The sequence below is a fragment of the Serinus canaria genome, chromosome 22, assembly GCF_022539315.1.
Source record: "Serinus canaria isolate serCan28SL12 chromosome 22, serCan2020, whole genome shotgun sequence".
Taxonomy (NCBI): domain Eukaryota; kingdom Metazoa; phylum Chordata; class Aves; order Passeriformes; family Fringillidae; genus Serinus; species Serinus canaria.
Window position 1 is genome coordinate 722,689 of NC_066335.1, and position 26,953 is coordinate 749,641.

At 53.7% G+C, this 26,953-nt stretch overlaps 2 protein-coding genes and 1 long non-coding RNA gene across 20 annotated transcripts; 1 reads left to right on the top strand and 2 right to left on the bottom strand.

Moving 5' to 3' along the window:
- Nucleotides 1–2,231: 2,231 nt before the first annotated feature.
- PRNP (prion protein) lies at nucleotides 2,232–8,982 on the bottom strand. Its single transcript, XM_050983032.1, has 2 exons — nucleotides 8,852–8,982; nucleotides 2,232–4,500 (listed from the first exon to the last, which is right to left on the bottom strand). Exon 2 carries the CDS (start codon nucleotides 4,496–4,498, stop codon nucleotides 3,689–3,691), a length of 810 nt encoding a protein of 269 aa, XP_050838989.1. The 5' UTR covers nucleotides 4,499–4,500; nucleotides 8,852–8,982; the 3' UTR covers nucleotides 2,232–3,688.
- A 180-nt stretch (nucleotides 8,983–9,162) lies between these two features.
- Nucleotides 9,163–10,948, top strand: LOC127060376 (uncharacterized). Its single transcript, XR_007779362.1, has 3 exons — nucleotides 9,163–9,954; nucleotides 10,228–10,288; nucleotides 10,592–10,948. It is a non-coding gene; the product is annotated as an uncharacterized LOC127060376 (long non-coding RNA).
- Nucleotides 10,949–16,217: 5,269 nt separating this feature from the next.
- On the bottom strand, nucleotides 16,218–25,715 carry PROM2 (prominin 2). Of its 18 annotated transcripts, none has more exons than XM_050982775.1 (23): nucleotides 25,481–25,715; nucleotides 24,901–24,950; nucleotides 24,582–24,784; nucleotides 24,368–24,488; nucleotides 23,971–24,034; nucleotides 23,567–23,656; nucleotides 23,259–23,458; nucleotides 23,103–23,177; nucleotides 22,953–23,016; nucleotides 22,679–22,838; nucleotides 22,416–22,568; nucleotides 21,965–22,088; nucleotides 21,364–21,455; nucleotides 21,203–21,287; nucleotides 20,963–21,109; nucleotides 20,809–20,880; nucleotides 20,170–20,262; nucleotides 20,030–20,083; nucleotides 19,635–19,715; nucleotides 18,991–19,059; nucleotides 18,798–18,887; nucleotides 18,586–18,692; nucleotides 16,218–16,630 (listed from the first exon to the last, which is right to left on the bottom strand). In XM_050982775.1, the coding sequence occupies exons 1-23, from the start codon at nucleotides 25,698–25,700 to the stop codon at nucleotides 16,309–16,311; spliced, it is 2,736 nt and encodes a 911-aa protein (XP_050838732.1). In that variant the 5' UTR covers nucleotides 25,701–25,715; the 3' UTR covers nucleotides 16,218–16,308. The 18 variants fall into 18 exon arrangements, 17 of the variants coding, with proteins under 17 accessions (XP_050838732.1, XP_050838731.1, XP_050838734.1 ...); XM_050982777.1 differs by lacking the exon at nucleotides 16,218–16,630 and adding an exon at nucleotides 17,425–17,793; XM_050982774.1 differs by lacking the exon at nucleotides 25,481–25,715 and having other exon boundaries at nucleotides 24,901–25,468.
- Nucleotides 25,716–26,953: the final 1,238 nt, after the last annotated feature.

Consider the following 26,953-nt stretch of genomic DNA (forward strand, 5'->3'; position numbering starts at 1 on the left):
CCGGGCAGCTGAGCACCAAAATTCCTCTTTTTACGGCTTTTTCCAGGCAGGAAAAACGAATTCATCAGGTCTGCCTGGGCGGGGGGTGTTTATCTGGGGAGATGGGGGGTGCCAAGGGTTGTGTGAGGAGAGATTTGGAGCAAACTCTAAAAAAAACACCTCAGGTTTTAGTGCGTTTATATTTGGGGGGGGATATTTACACTTTGGGGTGTATTTGGGGGATGCCGAGAGCTGTGTGAGGAGAGATTTGGAGCAAACTCTGAAAAAAACACCTCAGGTTTTATTGTATTTACACTTTGGGGGGGTTTTATAGGTTTTATTGTATTTGGGGGAGTATTTACACTTTGGGGCGGGGGTTTACACTTTGGGGGGTTTTTATAGGTTTTATTGTATTTACACTTTTGGGGGCTTTTTAAAGGTTTTATTGTACTTACACTTTGGGGGGGGGTTTACACTTTGGGGGGTTTTTATACTTTGGGTGTATTTACATTTTGGGGGGAATGTTTACACTTTGGGGTGTATTTACATTTTGGGGTGTATTTACATTTTGGGGAGTATTTATGGCCATCCTGGTAAATCAGAAACTCCTCCACGCGTGGCTCCCGTGCACGCTGCAGGATTTGGAGTGTTTGGCTCATTAATTAATTAATTAATTAATTTCTCCGCTTCAGCAGATCACGGCAGAGGAGTAATTCGATCCAGCTGTCCCTAAAGGACCAAGAGTTCAGGGTGTCACCGCCCTTGGGTGTTCCCAGAGCCAGGAAAGTTCTGACCTCCCCTGCTCAGCTCCAAAAATCGCCCTCGGTCCCTGGGATGGGTTAAAAACCCGGGGTGCTGCGTGTGCAGGGGGGAAATGTCATTTTTGGGCTCCTCTGAGCATTGCCAATGTGCTTCCCATGACTGGGAGGGAGGGAATTGAAGGGTTTGGGGTTAAAAATGAGAAATTTGTGGTTCTGCTGCTGCTGAGGTCAAACCCTCCCCAGGGGAGTTCACGGTGCAGGTGCTGGGAGCGCCTTCCTGGAAATATCCATGAGTTCATCTCAGGATTATTTTCTTTTTTCCCTTCATTCTTTTTTCTCTTCCTTTGGATGAGGTGAAGTTTTTTCCTTCCTGATCTGGGGAGAATTTCTCCTCCTCCCGCGGGGCTGTTGGAGGAGGGGTCCTGCCCCAGTGAGATGCAAATGAATGCAAATAAATCCCATCAGGACCGATTGGCACCGAGCCCCAGCGCGGGCAGCAGCTCCGGGGGGTTCTGCCCCTCGGCCCCGCCCAGGTGAGACCCCACCTGCAGGGCTGGGAGCCCACCTGGAGCTGGTGGAGCTGCTGGGGCGAGCCCAGAGGAGCTGGAGCCGCGCTAGGAGAGCTGGGAATGTTCCCCCGGAGCAGGGAAAGGATCCAGGGAGAGCTGGGAATGTTCCCCCGGAGAAGGGAAGGATCCAGGGAGAGCTGGGAATGTTCCCCCGGAGAAGGGAAGGATCCAGGGAGAGCTGGGAATGTTCCCCCGGAGAAGGGAAGGATCCAGGGAGAGCTGGGAATGTTCCCCCGGAGCAGGGAAAGGATCCAGGGAGAGCTGGGAATGTTCCCCCGGAGAAGGGAAGGATCCAGGGAGAGCTGGGAATGTTCCCCGGAGCAGGGAAGGATCCAGGAGAGCTGGGAATGTTCCCCCGGAGAAGGGAAAGGATCCAGGGAGAGCTGGGAATGTTCCCCCGGAGAAGGGAAAGGATCCAGGGAGAGCTGGGAATGTTCCCCTGGAGAAGGGAAGGATCCAGGGAGAGCTGGGAATGTTCCCCTGGAGAAGGGAAGGATCCAGGGAGAGCTGGGAATGTTCCCCCGGAGAAGGGAAGGATCCAGGGAGAGCTGGGAATGTTCCCCTGGAGAAGGGAAGGATCCAGGGAGAGCTTCCAGCACATTCCAGGGCCTGAAGGGGCTCCAGGAGAGCTGGGGAGGGATTTGGAATAAGGGATTTTGGGATAACACAGGGAATGGCTTCCCACTGGGAAAGGGAAGATTGAGATGGGATTTTGGGATGGAATTCCCAGAGGAGCTGGGGCTGCTCCTGGATCCCTGGCAGTGCCCAAGGCCGGGCTGGAGCCCTGGCACAGTGGGAGGTGTCCCTGCCAGGGCAGGGGTGGCACTGGGGGGGGATTTAAGGTCCCTCCCAACCCAAAGCACTCCGGGATCCCAGGATGAAGCAGGGCTTGGGTCGGGCTTAACGCCACCGAAACAGCAAATGTAAAAACTCCTTTATTAGAACAGAAACTGGAACGAGACAGAAATTAGAAAACTCCTCTTGGACTGCAGCGATGGGAGCGGGGGAGGAGAAGAGGTTCGCTGGGGTTTGGGTTCAATCGGCGGGGTTTGGGTTAAAGCGGGGCTGGAAGGGAACAAAAGCTCCCTGAGGCCGGGGAGGGCGGAAATGCAGGGAATGCAGAAATGCGGGAAATGCCTGGCACACAAAGGAGGCTGCCGGGCACCTCGGCTCGATCCGATTTAATTTGTACCAGACGAGGAACACTCGGGAAAGGCTCAGCACGGCACAGCCCGGGCATGCAGCGTGACAGGGTTACAAAACATCCGCGGGTGCAAAGGACGGGGAGCCGCGAAGCCCTGCTCCGGCTGTCCTGGAGGGTTTCCTTCCTCTCTGTTTATAGGTATTTATATATAATATAGATCTTCACTTAGCTTACACCGATGCAAAAAGGAAAAAAACAATTAAAAAAAAAAATAATAATTCCCGTTGAGGACGGTGTTATTCAGTGCCTTGCAAAAATCAAACGACACGGGGGATGCGGAGCGCGGGTGTTACAGCTCGTCCCCAGCCCAGCACCCTCACCAGGAGCAGGAATTCCACCCGCTGCTTTTTGAATTACTCACAAATGTCACTTTTTTTTTTTTTTAAGCATCTCCCTTTCCCAGGCCCGTTTTTCCGCGGTGCTGACGCTGACCCGGCGTGGTGCGCTGGTTTCAGTCTCTTGCTTCGTGCCTGACCCCCTGAGGATCCCTCCTGCTGCAATTTCACATCCTGCAGGTCCAGGTGCTGGAGCGTGAACAGGACTGCTCACCTGGAGCAGCCAACCTGGCTTTTTCTCGGGCTGTGACACCGTTTTGGGGCGTTTGGGGCATTCAAGCAGCACTTTCTGCCTCTAAACACCGGCCGGGGCTTCAGCCTGGCCGTGACAGGGAGTGAAAATCGACTTTATTTTGGTGTCTTGCTGCAGGGGGTTTTTGCAGCATGCAGGGTGTGGAGCGGCAGCTCCTCGTGTACAGGGGGAAGGGAAGGGGCTTTTTTTGGGATGGAAGGGTTCAAATTGCAACCTGGCAGCTTGAGAACCCCTCTGAGCCCCCCGGGGAACGGGGGTGGCTGGGGGCTGAGGCAAATCCCTGCCTGCTGACAAAGAGGATTTTTGGAAAAGCCCCTGCAGGGACGCCAAGGGGGGAGCTCCCCTCTGCCTGGTCCCTCTCGGGGTGACCCCGAGGAGGAGGAGGAGGCGAAGGCCGCTGTTCTGGGCTCCAGCACCGTCCCGGAGCCATTTTTGGGGCAGAAAACCAAATTTTCATCCCATTGCCTATACCGGAGGCGCCGCAGAGCGCCCCGGGGGGGCTCCTCACCAAAACCAACACCTGGGGAGGGGACGTGGGGACCCCGCGGGGGACACGGGGGACACCGGGACGGCGCGGGGCTCCCTCCCTAGTGCAGGGCGAGGAGGACGAGGAGCAGCAGGGCGGCCAGCGGGGCATCGGCCGGGCGGCGGGCGGCGTGGGAAGCCAGCCGGTACTCCTGGTACTGCTGGATGCACATCTCCCGGATCACCTTGGTCACCACGCGCGTCTCCAGCTCCGCCTCCGTCTGGTTCAGCGCCTCCGAGGCGTTGCCGCCCTTCCTGGCGGCGGGGCCGATGTTGTGCTCGGTGACGGTGATGTTGAAGCAGTCGGCCACGAAGACGTCCTGCGGCACGGGGCCGCCGCGCTGGTCGCGGTAGTCGCGATAGTAGACCTGGTTGGGGTAGCGGGCGGCGTTCTCGCTCCACCAGCGCGACTCGTCGGGGCTGTCGAAGCGGTAGTGCATGCCCGACATCACCCTGCCCATGGCGTAGCCCCCCAAGCCCCCCACCACGGCGCCCGCCGCCGCCGCCCCCGCCACGTGCTTCAGGTTGGTCTTGGGCTTCGGCGCCTTCCAGGGCTTCTGGTGGTACGTGCCCCCGCTGGACGGGTTGTAGCCCTGGCCCCAGCCCGGGTAGCCGGGGTTGTGCGGGTAGCCGGGGTTCTGGGGGTAGCCCGGGTTGTGCGGGTAGCCCGGGTTGTGCGGGTAGCCCGGGTTGTGCGGGTAGCCCGGGTTCTGGGGGTAGCCGGGCTGGCGGGGGTAGCTGGGCTGGCGGCTGCCCGTGCCCCAGCCGCCCCCGCCGGGTTTGACTTTGCCCTTCTTGGAGGAGGCGACGTCGGCGCAGAGGCCCAGGAGCAGCAGCAGCAGCAGGCAGGAGGTGCCGAGGAGCCGGGCCATGGCTGTGGGGACAAGGACAGCGTCAGGGCACGGCCACAGCCCCAACCCGGGGCACGAAAACCACGGCTGGCCCCCTCAAATGCAGCTGGATAAACAGCGTGGGACTAAAGGTATCTGGCATCCCCCCAAACCCTTCATTTATACATAAATGTCAAATATTTACCATTTTTGTATATATATATTTATATATAGATAGTATATGTATATCAGTCTATTTATATCTATGTCTATGTATATCTATTTCTATTTATAGCGATGTATATTTATATCTATTTATATTTTTATCTATTTATATTTTATATATATTTATATTTTTATATATATATGCATTTTATATAATTCTACATTTTATATATTTTTATCTTGGTATGTATTTATTTTTTATTCTATATACACATTTATATATGTGTGTATTTATATGTGTTTATATATGCATTTTATATGCATATATATGTATATATACGTATATATAAAAATTACTCATTATTGTACCTATATTTTTTAGTTATTATTGCATTTATATTTATATTATTGTGTTATATATGCTTATTTTATTTTTAAATTACTCATTATTGTATCTATATATTTTTATTTATTATTGCATTTATATTTATTATTATTGTGTTATATATGCTTATTTTATTTTTAAATTACTCATTATTGTATCTATATATTTTTTATTTATTATTGCATTTATATTTATTATTATTGTGTTATATATGCTTATTTTATGTTTGTCTATTTTAATATATTTACATATATAGGTATATATGTATATATTTATATGTATGTGAATATATGTATTTTAACATATTTATATCTGTATATACATGTATTTGTATTTAAAGTATATGTATATAAATATATGTATAGACATGTATTTATCTATTTTTATATCTAGAGAGAGATATGGATTAATAATAATAATAATAATAATAATAATAATAATAATAATAATAATAATAATAATAATTTTCAATATATCCTCCAACTGCTGGCAATGGCAGCTTCAGGTGGTGAAAGAAAAGCTTTTATTGAAAATGCTCCAGCTGATTTTGAGTCCCCGGGCTGGGGGCAGAGATGAGACCCCGGCTGTGCCCCCGGGATGGATCCAGCCCAGCCTGGCCCCGGGGGGTTCCTTTCCCAAACTCAGCAGGTTTTACCCCAATCCCTGTTAATTCATGGCCATTTCTGGGATTCAGAGTCTGCCAGCATCCAGGGACTGGTGAATGCTGCTGGCATTCCGGGCATCTCCCACCCTGCCCGGGGGGGAAATCCCATTTCCGGGGGGGTAAATCCCATTTCCAGGGGATAAATCCCATTTCCAGGGGGGTAAATCCCATTTCCAGGGGTAAATCCCATTTCCGGGGGGATAAATCCCATTTCCAGGGGATAAATCCCATTTCCAGAGGGGTAAATCCCATTTCCAGGGGGGTAAATCCCATTTCCAGGGGATAAATCCCATTTCCAGGGGGGTAAATCCCATTTCCAGGGGATAAACCCCATTTCCAGGGGGGTAAATCCCATTTCCAGGGGGGTAAATCCCTTTTCCAGAGGGGTAAATCCCATTTCCAGGGGATAAATCCCATTTCCAGAGGGGTAAATCCCATTTCCAGGGGATAAACCCCATTTCCAGGGGGGTAAATCCCATTTCCAGGGGGATGTATCCCATTTCTATCATTTCCAGGGAGTTAAACCCCATTTCCAGGGGGGTAAATCCCATTTCCTCCATTGCCAGGGGGATAAATCCCATTTCCCCCATTTCCATGGGGGATTAATCCCATTTCCGAGGGGATAAATCCCATTTCCCCCATTTTCAGGGGGGATAAATCCCATTTCCAGGAAAGATAAATCCCATTTCCAGCCCCGTGTGCATAATCCAGCCGGGACAAGGGACAAGGGACAAGGGACAATCCCCAGCGGGGCTGCAAATCCTTTGGGAAACACCTCCAAGACCAAAAGAACCCAAAAGGCCAAGCTGCCAAACGCCTCCGACGCCTCCTGGCCGTGCCAAGGGCACTGAGTCAGCGCTGCCCTGGGTTTCCATGTGTGATAAAAATCGGGATTTTCCATCCTGCCCCCCAAAATCCCCCCTGGATGCAGCCAGAAATAATTCCCTTTGGGTCCCAAATTCATCTTTCTGCAGCGAATAATCCCGACTCGGGCAGGAATGCTGAACCTTCCTCCAGCCAAAAAGGCCAAAGGAGCCCCTGCTCCAGGCAGAAATTCCCCTGTTCCACCTGGACACGGATTCGTGGGCCACAAAAAGCAAATCCCTCTCTCCGCCTTCCCTAGGGATGCTTTTTCTCCCTTTTCCCTCCCAAAATCTGGGGCTTTGTCCAGAAATGTTTGGATTAAAGGCCCTTCAGGCTCAGGGGTCTGGGTGGGATTGTTCACAAGCTCGGGGGGGATGCAAAGCCCGTGCCTGGTGATGGGCAGGAATTCCAGGTTCGGAATTCCAGGTTTGGGATTGGGAATTCCAGGTCTGGGATTGGGAGTTCCAGGTCTGGGATTGGAATTCCAGGTTTGGGATTGGGAATTCCAGGTCAGGGCTTTGGATTTGCTCCTCCCTGGTGAGGGGCAGCAATTCCAGGTCTGGGATGTGGAATTCCAGGTCTGGGATTTGGATTTGCTCGTCCCTGGTGATGGGGCAGGAATTCCAGGTTCGGAATTTGCTCATCCATGGCAATTCCAGGTCTGGGATTTGGAATTCCAGGTTTGGGATTGGGAATTCCAGGTCTGGGATTGGGAATTCCGGGTCTGGGATTTGGATTTGCTCGTCCCTGGTGAGGGGCAGCGATTCCAGGTTTGGGATTGGGAATTCCAGGTTTGGGATTGGGAATTCCAGGTCTGGGATTTGGAGTTCCAGGTCTGGGATGTGGATTTACTCGTCCCTGGTGAGTGACAGCAATTCCAGGTTTGGGATTTGCTCATCCCTGGCAATTCCAGGTCTGGGATTTGGATTTGCTCATCCCTGGTGATGGGGCAGCAATTCCAGGTTTGGGATTTGGAATTCCAGCTTTGGGATTTGCTCCTTCCTGGAAAAAGCCGGGCTGGAGGAGCGGGCCGGGGCTCGCCGCCTCCCTCACCCACCCGCCGGGGGCAGGGATGAGATCAGGGGGTTAAAAATAGCCAGAAGGGAGGAAAAACAAGCGGCTCCTCGGGGCTGGCAAAAGGAGCGCGGCGGGAGGGGAAAAAATAAAATACCAGGGCGATTTTCGGTGAATTTCTGGGGGCGTCGCTGCCCCTGCGAGCTCCGAGGGGTTAAAAAAAAAACTGGTTAAAAACCTGGTTAAAAACCTGGTTAAAAACCAGGTCCTGGCTGAATTAAAAATTAAAAATCTTGGCTGGAGAGGGGTTCTGGCAGAGCTCCGCGATGGTTTCGTGGAGGAACTGGCGGGGTTGAGGCTGGTTCGGGGCTCTGGGGCCGGAGCTGCTCCCCTGATTGTCCTCGGAGCGCTGACAAACAGGACATGGGCGCTAATTAGCCACCCAATTAAATAAATGAGTTTCTGGCCAAAGCCCTGCCGGAGCTGCTTCCCGAGAATCCGGGGTTTTCTCCTGGAAAAATCCCCGATTTCTGAACGCCGAGCTGGCATCTCTCTGCTCGGAAATGCTATTTACGGCCTGAGCGTGGCATTAATATTAAATTACAGATCGAGCGACTTCACAGGGATTGTTTTGGGGTTGTTTTTTTTTTTAACCTTTCTGCCCCGGATTCGCCCTCCAGGCGGATGCTGGAAATGAGGAATTAATTCAGGTGGTTTGTGGCGGAGCCGATTTCTATCGGGGCTGGAGGAACCAGCGGAAAATGGAGGCAGAAAGCAGCAATTACGTGCTGGGCGCTGGCAAGGAGGAGGATTCGCCTGGGAGGGGAAAAAGCGACACCCAGGTGCCAAAATAAGCCTGGAAACAACCTTGGGAAGGTCCCCGGGGAGGCGGAGGAGGGAGGTGGGGAAGGTGGAGGTGGAAGATGCTCGGGGGTGGGGAGTGCGGACCCTCCTGCGCTGGAAATTCCGGCCTGGCGCTCTGGGAATTGGGAATTCAACGGGAATTTCCCCCCCAAAAAAATGTCACCCCTGGGTTGAGAAATCGCCCCTTTCAGTTCCCCAGACCGAGGGGGAGCAGCTGGCGGCCGGGGGAGAAGGCAGAGCCCTGGGAGGAGGAATTCCCGATGTTGAGTAAGCGCTGAGTAAACAAGAGCGGGCAGGAGCAGGGCGCTGGCTTTTAAGGAGCCGCTGGAATTGTCCAATTTTTTTGGCAGGAAAAGAGGCAGCCCCGCGGTTCAAACCCCCCTCGCCTCTGGTTTATCCCCCCCCCGCAGCCCCCTGACCCCTTTTCCCCGGCACTCACCGGCTGGAAAGGCGCTGCCCGCTCGCTCCGAGGTGATTCAGGCGCGGAGCTCCGCGCAGCAATAAATAGCGAGAGGGAGGAGCTGCTCCGAGCCCTCACCCATCATCATCATCGTCATCCTTCATCCGTCATCCGACATCCGTCCGCTTCCCCGGGGAAAACCCGCCCGGCTCCCCAAACCCGCGGATTCACCCCAAACCATCCCCGGGCTCGGGCAGCGACCGCAGGAGAGCCTGGAAAACCGCGGGGGTGTCGTGGTTTTATTGGAGAAATATCAGGGTTTGGGGCTGGGCAGAAAATCCTGGAAAACTGCAGCACATGGACGGTTTTATGGAAGAAATATCAGGGTTTGGAGCTGATTTTAAAATCTTGGAAAACTGCAGAACGTGGATGGTTTTATGGAAGAAATACCAGGGTTTGAGGCTGATTTTAAAATCCTGGAAAACTGCAGCACCAAGATGGTTTTATTGAAGAATTATCAGGGCTTGAGGCTGGGGATAAAATCCTGGAAAACTGCAGAACGTGGATGGTTTTATTGAAGAAATACCAGGGTTTGGGGTTGGCTATAAAATCCTGGAAAACTGCAGCACATGGACGGTTTTATGGAAGAAATATCAGGGTTTGGAGCTGATTTAAAAATCTTGGAAAACTGCAGAACGTGGATGGTTTTATTGGAAGAAATACCAGGGTTTGGGGCTGGGCAGAAAATCTTGGAAAACTGCAGCACGTGGATGGTTTTATGGAAGAAATACCAGGGTTTGAGGCTGATTTTAAAATCCTGGAATATTGCAGCCCATGGATGGTTTTATGGAAGAATTATCAGGGATTGAGGCTGGGGAGAAAATCCTGGAAAACTGCAGAACGTGGATGGTTTTATGGAAGAATTATCAGGGTTTGGAGCTGATTTTAAAATCCTGGAATATTGCAGCCCATGGATAGTTTTATGGAAGAAAGATCAGGGTTTGAGGCTGGGGGGAAAATCCTGGAAAACTGCAGCCCATGGATGGTTTTATGGAAGAATTATCAGTGTCTGAAGCTGATTTAAAAATCTGGGAAAACTGCAGAACGTGGATGGTTTTATGGAAGAAATATCAGGGTTTGGGGTTGGGCAGAAAATCCTGGAAAACTGCAGCCCATGGATGGTTTTATGGAAGAAAGATCAGGGTTTGGGGTTGGCTATAAAATCCTGGAAAACTGCAGCACGTGGATGGTTTTATTGAAGAATTATCAGGGCTTGAGGCTGGGGATAAAATCCTGGAAAACTTCAGCACCTGGATGGTTTTATTGGAGAAATACCAGGGTTTGGGGCTGGGCAGAAAATCCTGGAAAACTGCAGAACGTGGATGGTTTTATGGAAGAATTATCAGGGTTTGGAGGTTGGCTATAAAATCCTGGAAAACTGCAGCCCATGGATGGTTTTATGGAAGAATTATCAGGGTTTGAGGCTGATTTAAAAATCCTGGAAAACTGCAGCCATGGATGGTTTTATGGAAGAAATATCAGGGTTGAGGCTGGCATTAAAATCCTGGAAAACTGCAGCACCAAGATGGTTTTATTGAAGAATTATCGGGCGAGGTGGTAAAAACTGGAAAATCAGCACCGATGGTTTATGAAAATCGGGTTGGGCTGGCAAAAATCTGAAACGCAGAACGTGGATGGTTTTATGGAAGAATATCAGGGTGGGGTGGCTATAAAATCTGGAAAACTGAAGCCCTGGATGGTTTATGGAAGAATTATCAGGTCTGAAGCTGATTTAAAAATCCTGGAAAACTGCAGAACGTGGATGGTTTTATTGAAGAAATATCAGGGTTTGAGGCTGATTTAAAAATCTTGGAATATTGCAGCACCAAGATGGTTTTATTGAATAATTATCAGGGCTTGAGGCTGATGTAAAAATCTTGGAAAATCTCAGCACCAGGATGGTTTTATGAAAGAATTATCAGGGTTTGGGGTTGGCTATAAAATCCTGGAAAACTGCAGAACGTGATGGTTTTATGGAAAAGGAATAAAAGCAGGGAAAGGAATTAAGCAGGGAAAGGAATGAACCAGGGAAAGGAATAAAGCAGGAAAAAGGAATAAAGCAGGAAAGGAATAAAGCAGGAAGGAATCCAGGGGTTAAAAGTCCATCCATGGATGATTTTAGGGTTAGGATCTTACCATGGGGTTAAAAATGAGGTTATGAGATTTTAGGTTATCCATGGGGTTGTAAAATTAGGTTTAATCTATGGGGTCATCCATGTTATGAATTTTAGGTTAACCATCCTTTGGGAAAGGTATAAGGGTCCATCATGGGAGATTATTTTAGGGTTAGGAATCTTTATCCATTGGGGTTAAACATCTTTATTCATTGGGGCTATAAATGGGGTTATAATTATTTTAGGGTTGAAAATCCTTATTCATTGGGGTTAAAAATGTCCATGCATTCGGGTTATGATTACTTTAGGGTTTAAAATCTTTATTCATGGGGTTAAAAATCTTTATCCATTAGGGCTATAAATGGAGTTATAATTATTTTAGGGTTTAAAATCCTCATCCATGGGCCTATAAATGTCCATCCTTTGGGGTTATGATTATTTTAGGGTTAGGAATTTTTATCCATGGGGTTTAAATGTCCATCTATGGGGTTATAATTATTTTAGGGTTTAAAATCTTTATCCCCAGGGCTATAAATGTCCATCCATGGGGTGATGATTATTTCAGGGTTAGGAATCTTTATCCTCGGGGTTGAACAGGGTCCTGGAGCTGCTCCAAGCTGCTTAGGGCAGTGCTGAGCCCTGCAGGGCTCCTGCCCTGCTCCGTGCCACTGCCTGGCCCTGGCACCACCCAAAAAATGCCCTCGGTCCCTGCCAGCATCACCAGGGCGCTGGCAGGAAAAAAAACAGATTTATAAAAAAAAAATGACATTTAAATGCTCGTTTGGGGGGAAAAAATGGAATTTAGGGGCAAAAAATGGGAATAAAAGTGCTTTGGAGTGGGGGGGAAATCAGGTTATTGAGGATTTTATTTTAAAAAAATAGCTAAAATGCTCGTTTGGGGAAAATTAATTTATGGATAAAATTGTGATAAATTAATTTATAAAATTGGTGATAAATGTGCTTTGAAATGGGGGGGAAATTGAAAAATCGACTTGAAAAATCGAGGTTTTGAGGCCTTTGTTTAAAAAAAAAAATGTTCAAATGTTTGTTTGGGGAAAAAATGAAATTAGGAACAAAAACTGGTAAGGAAAGTGCTCTGAAATGGGGGGAAAAGGAATTTAGGAATACAAAAATGGTAATGAAAAGCGCTCTGAAATGTGGGGGAAAAAGGAATTTATAATAAAATTAGTGATAATAACAGTGCTCTGAAATGGGAGGAAAAAAAGAATTTAGGAACAAAAATTGGTAATGAAAGTGCTCTGAAATGTGGGGAAAGGAATAAAATAAATTATAAATAATAAAATAATAATATAAAATGACTCTGAAATGGGAAAAAAATGAATTTTGGAAGAAAAACTGCTAACAAAATTGATCTGAAATTGGAAGGAAAAAATGTATTTTGGAACAAAAATTGGTAATGAAATTGCTCTGAAGTGGAGGAAAAATGGAATTTTTGAGGCCCTTTCTGGATGAATTTCTGGGAGATGGGAGCAGCCCGTCCTTGTTTGCTGCTCCAAACAGAGATAAAAATAAAAATCAGAATAAAAATAAGAAGGAAAAAAAGAATCTGGACGAGATGATTAAAGGCAGCAGAAATCCTCTGGAGGGAGGAAATTTCCAGCACTTTAATGAAGTTTATTTACATTAATACATCATGGGAGTTTTATACACCGAATATTAATTAATAATACAGAATAGAATAGAATATTTTAATGATATTAATCCATCATTAATGGATTAATGGATAATGATAGATTAATGATATTAATCCATCATTAAATGTCCAATCTGCCCTTTGACCCCGGAAGTGGAGTTTATATAAAGATATATCTTATATCTTATAAAGATATCAGGGAATTTTACACACCAAATACTAATAATCATTACATTAATATTAATTTTATTCTTTTATAAAAATATAATTTAATTATATAAATCAATAAATGTCCAATCTGCCCTGTGACCCCGGAAGTGGAGTTTATATAAAGATATATCTTTATAAAGATATCAGGGAATTTTTACACACCAAACACTAATTAATCATTAAATTAATAGTAATTTTATTCTTTTATTGATTTATAGAATTAAATTCTATTATTATAAATGTCCAATCTGGCCTTTGACCCCGGAAGTGGAGTTTATATAAAGATATATCTTTATATCTTTATAAAGATATCAGGGAATTTTTACACACCAAACACTAATTAATCATTACATTAATGATAATTTATTCTTTTATAATAATGTAATTTAATTATATAAATCAATAAATGTCCAATCTGCCCTGTGACCCTGGGATTGGAGCTGCCCACCAGGGTCTTTATGGAGATTCCAGGGCAGTTTTACACTCTAAATATTAATCATTAAATTAATAATAATGTCATTATTTTATAATAATATAATTTAATATCATTAATCCACCATTAAATGTCCAATCTGCCCTGTGACCCCGGGAGTGGAGCTGCCCACCAGGCTCTTTATGGAGACCCCAGGGCAGTTTCACACAGCGAAAATTCCAGAATTAAATCCCAAATCCTCCGACCCTGGCAGGGCCCCTGAGGAGGAGCCAAAGCCGGGGGAGGCTCCGAGGATGCTCCGGGGTTGCCATGGGCACGGGGCCGTTGCCATGGCTACCGAGGGATGCAGGAGCGGTGCTGGAGACAAACCCCGCTCGTACCTCGCTCGCTGAGGGAAATCCAGCTGGGAATGGGGACCTTATCCCTTCCTCCCCTGGGATCTCATCCCTTCCTGTCCAAAGAAAATCCAGCTGGGAATTGGGATCTCGCCCCTGCCTCACTCCTGGCTGCAGAAAAAGCTTTAAAAGGAACATTTTGGGAATGGGGGTGAAATTCTGAGCAGGAACTGGGATCTCATCCGTTCCTATCCAAAGAAAATCCAGCTGGGAATGGGGATCTTGTCCTTCCCTCATTGAGTAAAATCCTGCTGGGAATTGGGTGCTTGTCCCTTCCTATCCAAATAAGATCCAGCTGGGAATGGGGATCTTGTTCCTCCCTCACCAAATAAAATCCAACTAGGACTGGGGATTTTGTCCTTCCCTCACTGAATAAAATCCAGCTGGGATCTCATCCCTCCCTCACTGAGTAAAATCCAGCTGGGAATTGGGATCTCATCCCTTCCTATCCAAAGAAAATCCAACTGGGAATTGGGATCTCATCCCTTCCTATCCAAAGAAAATCCAGCTGGGAATTGGGAGCTCATCCGTTCCTATCCAAAGAAAATCCAACTGGGAATGGGGATCTCATCCTTCTCTCACCAAATAAAATCCAGCTGGGAATGGGGATCTTGTCCCTTACTGAGTAAAATCCTACTGGGAATGGGGAGCTCATCCCTTCCTATCCAAAGAAAATCCAGCTTGAAATTGGGATCTCATCGTTCTCTCACCCAATAAAATCCATCTGGGAATTGGGATTTTGTCCCTCACTGAGTAAAATCCAGCTGGGAATGGGGAGCTCATCCCTTCCTCACCGAATAAAATCCAGCTGGGATCTCATCCCTTCCACACTGAGTTAAAATCCAGCTGGGAATTTGGGGATCTCATCCTTCTCTCACCAAGTAAAATCCAGCTGGGAATTGGGATCTCATCCCTTTCTATCCAAATAAAATCCAGCTTGGAATGGGGATTTTGTCCTTCCATCACCAAATGAAATCCAGCTCAGAATTGGGATCTTGTCCCTCACTGAGTAAAATCCAGCTGGGAACTGGGATCTCATCCTTCTCTCACCAAATAAAATCCAGCTGGGATCTCATTCCTTCCTTACTGAGTTAAAATCCAGCTGGGAATTGGGACCTTGTCCCTCACTGAGGGAAATCCAGCTGGGAATGGGGATCTCATCCCTGCCTCACTCCTGGCTGCAGGAAAAGCTTTAAAAGGAACATTTTGGGGTGAAATTGAGCAGTTCCCGTGGCAGCTGCTCCGGGTCTCAGCTCCCCCAGCTGCTTCCAGGGGGGGATGAGACAAACGGATGGAAGAGGTGAGGGGTGCTCTCTGTGGGGAAGGAAAGGAGGTTGGTGTTCCAAAAACAGGGAGAAAAATTGGGGGAAACGGGGAAAGAATGGGGGGATTGAATGCTGCCACAATGGCAGGAATGAGCTGCTCCTGCCTGGGCTTTTCCTGCATTTCTTCTCCGTTCCGGGAATAGAGAGGAACAGTTTGGGCCCTGAAATAGGAAATTTATAAATAATTTGTGTCCTGAAATAAAATAAATTTATAAAACATTTTTGCCCTGAAATAGGAAATTTATAAACAGTTTGTGCCCTGAAATAAAATAAATTTATAAACAGTTTGGGCCTTGAAATGAGAGAAATTTATAAACCATTTGTGCCCTGAAATAATGAATTTATAAACAGTTTGTGCCCTGAAATAAAATAAATTTATAAACAGTTTGGGCCCTGAAATAGGAAATTTATAAACAGTTTGTGCCTTGAAATAAGAGAAATTTATAAACAATTTGTGCCCTGAAATAAGAGAAATTTATAAACAGTTTGTGCCCTGAAATAGGAAATTTATAAACAGTTTGTGCCCTGAAATAAGAGAAATTTATAAACCATTTTTGCCCTGAAATAGGAAATTTATAAACAATTTGTGCCCTGAAATAAAATAAATTTATAAACAGTTTGTGCCCAGAAATAGGAATCTGGGGCTGCAGGTGAACCCCACTGCAGGGGTGGGGCCCCTCCTGGCCTCCAGGTGCTGTTTCATAAATAAAATAAATTTTAAATAACGGATTAAAAAAAATAAATCAATAAATACAAATATTTATAAGAAAATTATTTATAAAATAAGTTATGAGGAATAAATTTATAAAATAAAATTATAAAATAAAAAATTAAAATAAAATTATAAAATAAAATTATAAAATAAAATTATAAAATTAAAATATTAAAATAAATTTATAGAATGAATTTATAAAATAAAATTATAAAATAAAAATTAAAATATAATTATAAAATAATGTTATTAAATAAAATTATAACATAAAAATATTAAAATAAATTTATAGAATAAATTCATAAAATAAAATTATAAAATACATTTATAAAATAAAATTATAAAATAATGTTATAAAATAAAATGATAAAATAATGTTATAAAATAAAATGATGAAATAAAATGGTAAAATAAAAAAAATAAAATGATAAAATAAAAATATAAAATAAAAATATTAACATAAAAGTCTAAAATTAAATTTATAAAATAAAAATATAAAAAATATTTTTAAAATTATTAAAATTATTTATTGATTTTTGTTTTTTTTTAAAGAGACAAACCTCTTCTTTTCTTTATCTCAGAATTTTGTGACATTAAGCTTTTAAAACGCATCCAGCTCCAGCTGGGAGCTTTTTATTTCCTGTCTGAGCCCCAGGTAAGAGCATTTCCCGCACACCTCCCCCCACCCCAGCCCCAAAATCCTCTGTTTTAACCCTGATTTTCGGTGCCCCGGGGTGGTTTCCGTGGGCTGAGGAGATCCCTGGGCATGGGAGCTCCTGCAGGAATCCTTCTGGAAAAATCCTGAATCCCTTTGGAAAAAAATCCTTTGCAGCTCTGACCTCTGCAGGCTGAGGGGCAGCAAAGCCCCAAATAATGCACGAACCGGGAGGTTTTGGGGCTGCGGGGAGGAAGAGCCTGTCAGGAAATAAAAAATTTATAAATAATGGATAAAAAGGGGATTTCTGCCTGAGCTGGGAGGGAAATCCTCCCTGGGCGGGTCTGCAAACGCCGGGGGGATCTGTGAGAGATTTCCTGCCCAACCAGGGGGGAGGATCTGAGTGAAAAGCAGGGATTTCACACCAAAATAAATCATAAATTGGGAGATACAGAGCTGGGCTACCCTGGGCTGGGGGCAGAGCCCCCTGCCCGTGCCAGGGATGGATCAGGAGGGGTCTCGGTGTCCCTGCCAACCCAAACCGTTCCTGTTGTACCCACCCCTTCACCTGCAGCTCTCAGAGCCCCCTGCTCTGATTAATTACGCTCTAATTAAGCTCTAATTAACAGCACCCCGAGGCCAGGAGGGGCCCCAGCCCTGCAGTGGGGTTATTATGGGGTGGAGATGGAGGGGGGGGTTCTGGGGGGTTTGGGTCATCTGTGACCTTGGCCCCAGAGCCCCCTCAGCCCTGGAGCCCCCATGTCCCTGTCACCCCCTAAAGCCCCCCTTGGCCCCAAATCCCCCCGGCCATGGGCTCCCCTCACCCCAAATCCCCCCGGCCCTGGGCTCCCCTCCCCCCAAATCCCCCCGGCCCTGGGCTCCCCTCTCCCCAAATCCCCCCGGCCATGGGCTCCCCTCACCCCAAATCCCCCCGGCCCTGGGCTCCCCTCACCCCAAATCCCCCCGGCCATGGGGCCCCCTCTCCCCAAATCCCCCCAGAACCCTTCCCTGTGGACAGCGGGCACACAGAGGGGGCAAACAGAAGAGCCAGGGGCAGATTTTAGGGCAGGGTTTTAATGTGCCCCCCACAGGGGTGCCAGGAGTGGGGGATCGCTGTGGGGTGTGGGAGGGGTGGGGGAGCCTCCCCTTCCAGCCGGGATCAGCCGGGCTCCGGGAGCCCCCCCAGAGACCCCAAATCTCCGGGAGCCCCCCCGGAGACCCCAAAGGACACCGAGAAAGAGACGCCAGAGGGATCCAAAGCCCCGAGAGGTGCCAGAGGGATCCGGAGCTTTGTGTGCTCTGGGTTCAGGGCTGGGTTTGGGTTTGGGGCAGCCCCTGGGGACCCGGCACAGCCCCGTCCTAGAGCTTGAGCGCCGTGACCCGGGGGATGTGGAAGGGACAGGTCTCCTCTGAGCCCGTGGAGCTGCAGGAGAGGTGGAGAAATCCCGAGGGATGGTCAGGGAGGGGTCCACACCCCCATCCCCGTGTCCTCCCCGTCCCTTTGTCCTCCTTTTTCCCGTGTCCTCCTCATCCCCTTGTCCAACATCTCCATACCCCCCTCATCCCCGTGTCCTCCCCGTCCCTTTGTCCTCCTTTTTCCACGTGTCCTCCTCATCCCCTTGTCCTCCTGCCCCATGACCTCCCCTTGTGACCTCCCCTTGTCCCCGTGTCCCCCTCGTCCCTGTGTCCTCCCTCTCCTTGTCCCCCTCGTCCCCGTGTCCCCTTGTGTCCTCCTCATCCCCTTGTCCTCCTGCGCTGTGACCTCCCCTTGTGACATTCCCTTGTCCCCTTGTCCCCGTGTCCCCCTCGTCCCTGTGTCCTCCCTCTCCTTGTCCCCTTCGTGCCCATGTCCCCCTCCTCCCCGTGTCCCCTTGTGTCCTCCCCATCCCCATGTCCTCCCATCTCCGTGTCCCCCGGTCCCCCCGTGTCCCCTTGTGTACCCCTCATCCTCTTGTCCTCCCCATCCCCATGTCCTCCCATCCCCATGTCCTCCCCATCCATCCCCGTCCCCCCGGTCCCCCCGGTCCCCCGGTCCCCCCGTGTCCCCTTGTGTCCCCCTCATCCTCTCTGTCCCCGTGTCCCCCTCATCCCCTTGTCCTCCTGCCCCGTGTCCTCCCCATCCCCATGTCCTCTCCCCATCCATCTCCGTGTCCCCCCCGGTCCCCCCGTGTCCCCCCCGGTCCCCCCCGTGTCCCCGTCCCCTCCCGCCGCTCACATCAGGCGGTTGCGGATGGGACGGAAGTGTTTGGTGAGTCTGACGGCGAAGATGATGCTGGGGATGAGGAAGAAGGTGCAGCAGCCCAGGCTGAACCAGAAGGCGTTCTGCAAGGAGAACCCGCCGGGCTCAGCCCCGGGGCTCCGGAGGCGCTCGGGCAGCCCCGGTGCTCCCGCAGCTCCTCCCCGGAGCCCCGGGGGCGGGATCCTCACCCAGGGCTCGGCGATGCGGTCGCACAGGATCACCCGCCCGTTGTCCAGGGCCGTGGCCAGCGGCTGGCACGACGCCACGTCCTCCCTCAGCTGCAATGACACAAGCATCACGTTTGCTTGCGGGGGGGGGGGGAATCCATGGGGGCTCCTGGGCCCCAAAAAATCCCCGCGGGGTGACGGGGGGGGCTCTCACCGTCTGCCCGACCCAGTTGAGGTACTGGGTGAAATAGCGCAGCTCCTTCCTGGTGAAGCAGCCGAGCTCCTGGGCGGGGGAGAGGCAGCGTGGAGGGAGAGCCCCGCTCTTCCCAGCCCGGATTCAGCCCCACAGTTCCCAATTCCGATTCAACCCCGCTCTTCCCAGCCCGGGTTTAGCCCCACAGTTCCCAATTCCGATTCAACCCTGCTCTTCCCAGTCTGGATTCAGCCCCACAGTTCCCAATTCCGAATCAACTCTGCTCTTCCCAGCCCGGGTTCAGCCCCACAGTTCCCAATTCCCAATCAACTCTGCACTTTCTCAGTCTGTATTCAGCCCCACAGTTCCCAATTCCAATTCAACCCTGCACTTTCTCAGTCTGGACTCAGTCCCACAGTTCCCAATTCCCAATCAACTCTGCTCTTCCCAGTCTGGATTTGATCCGCCCTCTCCATCCCTGCATTCCCCATCCCGGCTCCATCCCCGCATTCCCTATCCCAGCTCCATCCCCGCATTCCCCAGCCTCTCTCCAGCCTCTCTCTGGGCTAATACAGGCTGGGAGACGAGGGCTGAAGGCTCTCAGTGCCCTCTTCTCCCTCTTTCCTCCTGGCTGCCGGGGATTCCAGCCCCGCCGGTTCACTCACCTGCCGCAGGATCTGCTGGGCCTGCACGGGCAGCCGGGCTTCCACCGAGGCCGTGGTGGCCAGCGTCCTCCTCACCCGCTCCTGGGGAAGCACAGCCAGGGCAGAGCAGCCTTAGGGCCTGGAGCAGGGGGGTGGGTGCCTGGGGAGGGCAGGGAGCAGCCCCAAACTGGGTCTGGGAGCCGGGCAGGGAAAGGGGGATGTGCCCTGAGCAGGAAAACCCCTTTGCAGAGGGATTTCTGGTTTGTGACAGCAAATCTAATCCCTAAAGGAGACCAGTTCTCCTGGCTGGCATTTCTCCTGGCTCTCCCATCACCCTGCAGCTGTATTTTGGTTTCTGGCAGGTGGGACCCATGGAGCACCAAGAGTTTTTGGGGCTGGGAGAGACGCGTGAGTACCTTGAGGTGCGGTGCCAAGCGGGAGAGGAACTGGACGCTTTCCCCCAGCTTTGCCTGCAGGACAGGAACGTGAGAAGGGCTCAGAAACCTCGCTGCCCCCTTCGAGGGGCACTGCTGCCACCAGCCCAGCACGGACTCACCACCAAAGCCTCCTGCGCCTGCACCGTGGAGTTCTGCATGTGCCACAGCGCCCTCGCCTCCGCCGCCAGCCGCCCGGCCACCGTGCTGTTCCTCTGCGGGGCACGGCGGGGTCAGCCCGGCCCCGCCGCCACCGAGGGAGGGAGGGAGGGAGGGAGGGAGGGTTCCCCTGCGCCCGCCCCGCTGCTCACCTGCATCTTCTGCAGCCCCTCCAGGTCCCTGCGCCCGCCCTGCCGCTCACCTGCATCTTCTGCAGCCCCTCCAGGTCCCTGCGCCCGCCCCGCCGCTCACCTGCATCTTCTGCAGCCCCTCCAGGTCCCTGCACCCGCCCTGCCACTCACCTGCATCTTCTGCAGCCCCTCCAGGTCCCTGCGCCCACCCCGCCGCTCACCTGCATCTTCTGCAGCCCCTCCAGGTCCCTCTGCCCGCCCCGCTGCTCACCTGCATCTTCTGCAGCCCCTCCAGGTCCCTGCGCCCGCCCCGCTGCTCACCTGCATCTTCTGCAGCCCCTCCAGGTCCCTGCACCCGCCCTGCCACTCACCTGCATCTTCTGCAGCCCCTCCAGGTCCCTCTGCCCGCCCCGCCGCTCACCTGCATCTTCTGCAGCCCCTCCAGGTCCCTCTGCCCGCCCCGCTGCTCACCTGCATCTTCTGCAGCCCCTCCAGGTTCCTGGCCAGGCCGGGCAGGCTGGTCTGCACCACGGGATTCTTCATCTGCGGGGAAACGGAGTCGGGGGCTGCCCAAAATCAGCCCCAACCCTGCAGCGGGGCTCAGCTCACGGCCAGCACCCCTCACCTCCTCCTGGAAGCGCCCGTAGTCCACCTCGTCCACCCCGCTGCGGGCCAAGGTCTCCAGGTCCTGCCTGCCCTCGCTGCGGAGCAGCCGCACGCGCCCCAGGTCGGCCGTGAAGTCTCCCAGGCGTTTTTGGAAGTCAGCCGTGTACTGCAGGGCCGGGCAGGGCGTTCTGCAGGGCTCCCAGGAACCCCCCTGCACCCCCTGCCCCGACCAGCAGCTCCGGCTGGAGCCGGCCCTCACCTGGGGGGTTCTCAGGTGCTCGTCCAGGTCGTAGGAGCTGTCGAGCTGCAGCACCTCCCAGAGCCCCGCGCCGCTCCTGCACTCCCTGCAAGGCAGAGGGGCATTGGCAGAGCGATCCCGAGGCCGCCCTGGCGGCACGGGGCGGCTCCTGCGGCGCTCACCGGTACGCCGAGCTGAGGTTGGAGTCCCTCCTGAGGTTGAGCTGGCGGCTGAGGTTCATGGAAGGAGGGAGATTCCCCGGGGTGTCGATGAACTGGGGCAAAGAGGAGGAGAAACGGGGTCAGGGTAAGGCAGGGGAGCTCCCAGCAGGGATTCTGGGGGTGCTCTGCCCTCGCAGGGGTATCCTGGGGGAGCTCATGGCAGCCTGAACTAATTTGGGGTTTATCTGGACATTTCCCACCGAGGAGCCTGGCCTGGTGTGTTTGGAGGGACCTGCCCGCGTGTGGCGCTGCCATGGGGACAGTCCTGACCCCAGACCCATCGCCCCAATCCCCCTCCCATCCCCATCACCCCCATCTGCCCACCCAAGCAGCCCAGGGGTGCCCAGGGACCAGGGAACAGCAATTAGGAGGTGAATTAACAGCACAAAGGCGATTCCCAGCTGATGATGCAAATCCGAGGAGCTAATCCCGAACTTCATCTTCTGGTCTAGCACAGGGCTTTTCCAGTCGGGTTTAGGGGGAGGACACAGAGCCTCTGGAGGTGTTTTGGTGCACGGAAGGAGAGATTTACACAGCGATGGGTGCATGTGTGGCTATCCACCTTATAAATCTCCTGGTTGACCCAATTCCTGCAAACCAGCGTCTGGATGTTGCCCCCGACCAGAAAGGTGGCGAAAACCAGGAGGATGAGGAGCCAGGAGAACAGGAAAGCCAAGCCCACGCCGCTGAAAGAGGGAGAGGAGGTGCCGCCGGTGGCTTCGCGGCCCCGAGCGGGCAGGAAGGGACCTGCCCGTCCAGCTGCAGCCCCGCGGCTCCTTCCCGAGCCCGGGCACGCCGGGCTGGGCAGGGCCCTGGCAGCGGGGTGTGCCGGGCAGCGGGAGCTGCCAGCTCCCAGGGAGGAGCAGCTTCTCCCAAAGCTGCGGGCGCAGGCGGTGCCTTCCAAAGCTTTTCCGCCGGGACCTCTCCCAGTCCCTCCCTTGGCTTTGCCTGAGTTTTTTTTGGGGGGTGTGTGTGAGATGGAGCAGCCCCCCAGCACCCAGATAAACTCTTACACCAGGAGAAACTTGGCACCAGCTTCTCCTCGGCACTCGTAGTCGCTGGGGTCCTCCCGCTTGGAAAGCCCGTACACCCCCAGGGCCATTCCCGTCACGTTGCAGGCGAGGATGAGGAGGATGATGGAGCACAGCACCGTGCCCGCGATCCACCTGGAGGGAAGGGCAGCAGGGCACAGCCTCGAGACGCGGGGCTGAGGCACCGGGGGCTCGGGGCCCTTCTCCGCTGCAGCCCCTGCGCCCTGCGCTGCCCCCGGGCTCACCGGTAGCGCTCGAAGCGCTCCGCCTCCCGCAGGTACGGCCGGCTCCGCTGCTCCGCCTCCGCCAGCGCCTCGCTCGCGGGCCGGGTGTAGTCGGGCAGGGGGAAGCCGTCGGCGATGGACTGCACCTTCTCCGCCGTGCGGGCCAGATCGGCCCGCAGATCTGCGGGGCCAGGGCTGGGCTGCAGGGCTGGATGGTCCCTGCACCCCACCCCGTGTCCCCAAAAGGATTCACCGCGTGGGGGATGTCCCCGCTCGCTGTGGCAGCCCCACTCACCCTGGATGACCTGCGCCATCCTCTCCACGGCCAGCTCCGGGATGGAGTTGAAGGTGCCATTGCCCTGCAGGGAAAGAGAGGGTGCTGAGCACCTCAGCTGGAGCTGCCTGTGGGTGCTGGATCCCCCAAGCTTCACCGTGACCCCCCAACCTGGCGAATCATCTCCGCAAAGTCACTTCGGGGCAGACCGGCCAGCGCCTTCAACACCTTCTCCACCGACGGCACCTTGGGGCGGAGAAAGGACCCCGTGAGCGCCAGGGCAGCGGCCTGGGGAGGCGACCGGGGGCACCAGGAGCCCGTGCCCACCTTGCCATAGTCGGCGCCCAGCTGCAGGCTCTGTGCCCTGCCCAGGACGCTGGCGCAGGAGGTGCAGCGCGGGTCGTCCAGGAGCGCGACCACGCGGCGCCTCCGCTCCCGCAGCGCCGGCTCCAGCTCGGCCCGCGCCGCCGCCAGCGCCCGCGCCGTCCTGTGCACGATCTGTAAATGGTGCAGCGAGGTCTGTAGGTCTTAAAGAGAAAGGCCAGGGCTAGGTCACGCTGCTCCCTCCGCTCGGCCGCCCCGGAGAGGCTTCGGCCCCGGTGGCGGTGCCGGGGACAGCGGCGCTCCGGCCGTACCTCCGGCCCTGTCCTGCAGGTCAGCCAGCGCCGCGTAGGTCATGGCCTGGAGCTGTGCATGGATGGAGAGCCCCACGCTCCGGCTGAGCCCTGCAAGGCACCACAGCTCCATCAGCACCGAGTCCATCCCTGGGGCGAGCTCAGCACCGTCAGCACCGAGTCCATCCCCGGGGCGAGCTCAGCACCGTCAGCACCGAGTCCATCCCCGGGGCGAGCTCAGCACCGTCAGCACAGAGTCCATCCCGGGGTGAGCTCAGCACCGAGTCCATCCCCGGGGCGAGCTCGGCACCGTCAGCACCGAGTCCATCCCCGGGGCGAGCTCAGCACCGAGTCCATCCCTGGGGCGAGCTCAGCACCGTCAGCACCGAGTCCATCCCCGGGGGAGCTCGGTGTGCCGTGCTTACCAGCCAGGTCAGAGATGATCTGCTTTTGGGCCACCTCGAACTTGTCCACCACCATCTGCACACCCTGCCAGGAAAGAGGAGCCGGTCAGCCGGGGGCAGAGGCCGCCGGGAGGGGAGGGAGCCCCGCGATGCCGTTCGGAACACATTCTTATGGCAGTCACGTCATCTCCTCTTGCCTGCCAAACCATCCCCTGAGGGAAACGTGGCCATCCCTGGGCAGCGCGCCGTGCCAGGGGCGAGGCCACTCGGGGACCCACCTGGGGGACATTGGCAAGGCCACTCGGGGACCCACCTGGGGGACATTGGCAAGGCCACTCGGGGACCCACCTGGGGGACGTTGGCAAGGCCACTCGGGGACCCACCTGGGGGACATTGGCAAGGCCACTCGGGGACCCACCTGGGGGACATTGGCGAGGTGCTGCCGCAGCGTGCGCAGGGTGGAGGGCACGGCGCCCAGCCCCGGCTCCATCTGCCCCTTGACCCGCTGGCTGGTGACGAAGGCGCAGGTGACGCTGACCCTGCGGGGAGCGAGCAGGCGGTGACGGCGCGGCCCGGCAGGACGCGGATCCCCCCACCCAGCGTGGGTTTTGGGGGTGATTCGGGGGGCTCACAGGATGATGAGGGAGGTGAAGGACAGGCAGGCCAGCAGGCAGCGGCGGCGGCAGCCCAGCGAGCGGCGGTGGGCGCGGAGGCGGCCCCCGCAGCGCCGCCGGCTCCGGCAGTAGCAGAAGCACATCCCGGCCACCGGCACGGCCACGGTGAAGAGCAGAGCCACGGCGGCACAGACGACATAGCCCAGCTCGTACTGCACCACCTGTGCCACGGGAGAGCCTCGTTGGGGCACCTCTGCACCGAGCTCGGGGTGCTCCAGGTACCCTCTGCCAGGTGGAAACACCCCCATGGCATCCCCTGCCCCACGGCCCGGCTCACCTGCGATGTCCGCACCGAGCCGGGGTCGTTCAGGGCTGTCCTGAGCAGCTCTGCAAAAAAATAAATCATGGCACAGGCAGAGGAGGCCCCACCTGCTGCATCCCCAACCTTCCTGGGGCAGCAGCACAGGGACAGGGGCAGGATCCTCTCCTGAATCCCTGGGACGTGGGGATTGCAGCCAGCAGAACACTCGACGTCCTGGCCGCAGTGGGATCGCTCTGCCTGAGGTGAGGAATCATTACCCAGCTCATCCTCACTTTGTATTTTTTCCCCTAGAGTGCCCTCCAGTTGGATCAGGACAATTTTCTGGATTATTCCTGGGGGATTTACCATTAACTCAAAGATCCTCCCATTTTCAATCCATCCACATCCCAGGCAAGGGATGGGGGATATTCATGGATCTATAGCAAACATTTATTTGGGGTGAATCCCTCTGCCATTCATTATTTATCTGCAATTTAGAGTGGCCCAGCTACAAGGAACCGACCTCAGGACAAGACCCAGCCGAACTAATCCCATTTCTTTGCAAACCCACCAGATTCGACGACCCCAAATTTCCTTCCCCGGGCTCGGGGCTCACCTGTGGGCAGCGGGTTCTGCTGGATGAGGTCCAGGCAGCGCCGGACGAGGCCGTAGAGGGGATCCAGCGAGCTGGGCACGCGGTGCAGCGCCGGCACCCGGATCTCGGCGTGCCTGTCGGTGAAGCGCAGCACAGCCCCGGGGCCGGCCGGGTGGCACTGCTGGCTGCCAGCGGCTGGCAGCATCGCCCCGGCCAGCAGCAGCAGCCCGGCCGCCCGCATGGCTCCTGCGGGGCGAGCGGAGAGCCGGGGGGGCTCGCTCAGCCTGCGAGCGGGCGGAGCGGCATTGCCGGCCCCGGCTGCGCTGCTGCTGCTCCGGGAAACCTGCCTGACGGGTCCGCAGAGCCCAGACGCTGCCGTGGCTTGTTCCCCCCACGGGATCCCCGGGGCGGATGGGCTTGGCGGGGCTGCAGCGTGGAGGCGTCTCCCAAACCATCCCAGGCCTGTTTCGCAAGCCCCGGCATCCCTGAGTCACCGCCGCGGGGTCCCCGCTGTCGAGCCTGTCCCCAAAGCCAGGGCAAGGCCCCCCCGGGGTTTTGGGAGGGGGACAGGGGGTGTTGGACCCCCCGCCCTTGGGCTGGAGGGTGCTGGACCCCACCGCAGCCAGCTTGGGAGGAGGGGGTTGGGATTTTGGGCATGGCTCGGGGGGGGGCGGGAATGTCCTTGTGGGGGGATGCTGGTGTGTGCATGGGGCAGAATGACCCTTTGGAAAAGCATCCTGAGAGCTGGGCTTGCAACAAGGAGCCAAAATCAGCAGGGGCACGTGGAGAGGGGCGCCGAGGCCCGGCCGGGGGTGAGATGAGTTCTGCAGCCTCAGCCTCAGCCTGTCCCACAGCCCGAGGCGGCCGCGGCTCCTTCCCAGGGCTCGCATCCTCCTCGCCGCCATGGCCCAGCGCTAATTACAGGCTGGGCCGGCAGCGCAGGAGGCTCAACCGGATCTCGGTGCGGGGGGAGCAGCCCCGCCGTGCCCCGACGGCCCCGGGGCAGCCCGAGAGCCGCGACCCTGCTCGGCCGGGCGGGTCGGACCGGCCCGGCCCCTCCGCCCGTGCCCACGGCCCCGCTCCCCGCCGGTGATGCTAATCCGGTGCTTTCCGCCCGGCTGGAGGTGCCGACAGGTTTTTTCCAGGCTCGTCCCCACCGCCCGCTTGGGAATGGGGTGTTGGGGACGGGAAAATCCTGTCCCGGCTCGGTTTGTCCCATCCCAGGGCAGGAAATCTTGGGATTTTCAGGATTTCTGTGCCCAGCAAGGGAGCCCCGGCTGCCCACGCTGGTGCTGGGCAGTGATGGGGATGCCAGGGATGATTTCCCACCGTGATTTCCCATTCCCACGATGGTTTCCCAACCACGGCCTCCATTTCCCGTTCCCACGGTGATTTCCTAACCCAACCTGGATTTCCCATTGCCACGAGGATTTCCCATGCCCATTCCCATTTGACTTCCATGTCCACGATGATGATTTCCCATCCCACAATCAC

What these genes read in the sequence shown, in the direction of transcription:
- PRNP (XM_050983032.1), bottom strand. Translation starts at nt 4,498, where the DNA reads ATGGCCCGGCTCCTCGGCACCTCCTGCCTGCTGCTGCTGCTGCTCCTG.
- PROM2 (XM_050982774.1), bottom strand. Translation starts at nt 25,233, where the DNA reads ATGGTAAATCCCCCAGGAATAATCCAGAAAATTGTCCTGATCCAACTG. An exon ending in GGTGCCAAGTTTCTCCTGGT is followed by an intron (nt 22,089 to 22,415) that starts GTAAGAGTTTAT and finishes TCCCTCTTTCAG; the next exon opens with CGGCGTGGGCTTGGCTTTCC. An exon ending in GCTTGGCACCGCACCTCAAG is followed by an intron (nt 19,716 to 20,029) that starts GTACTCACGCGT and finishes GTGCTTCCCCAG; the next exon opens with GAGCGGGTGAGGAGGACGCT.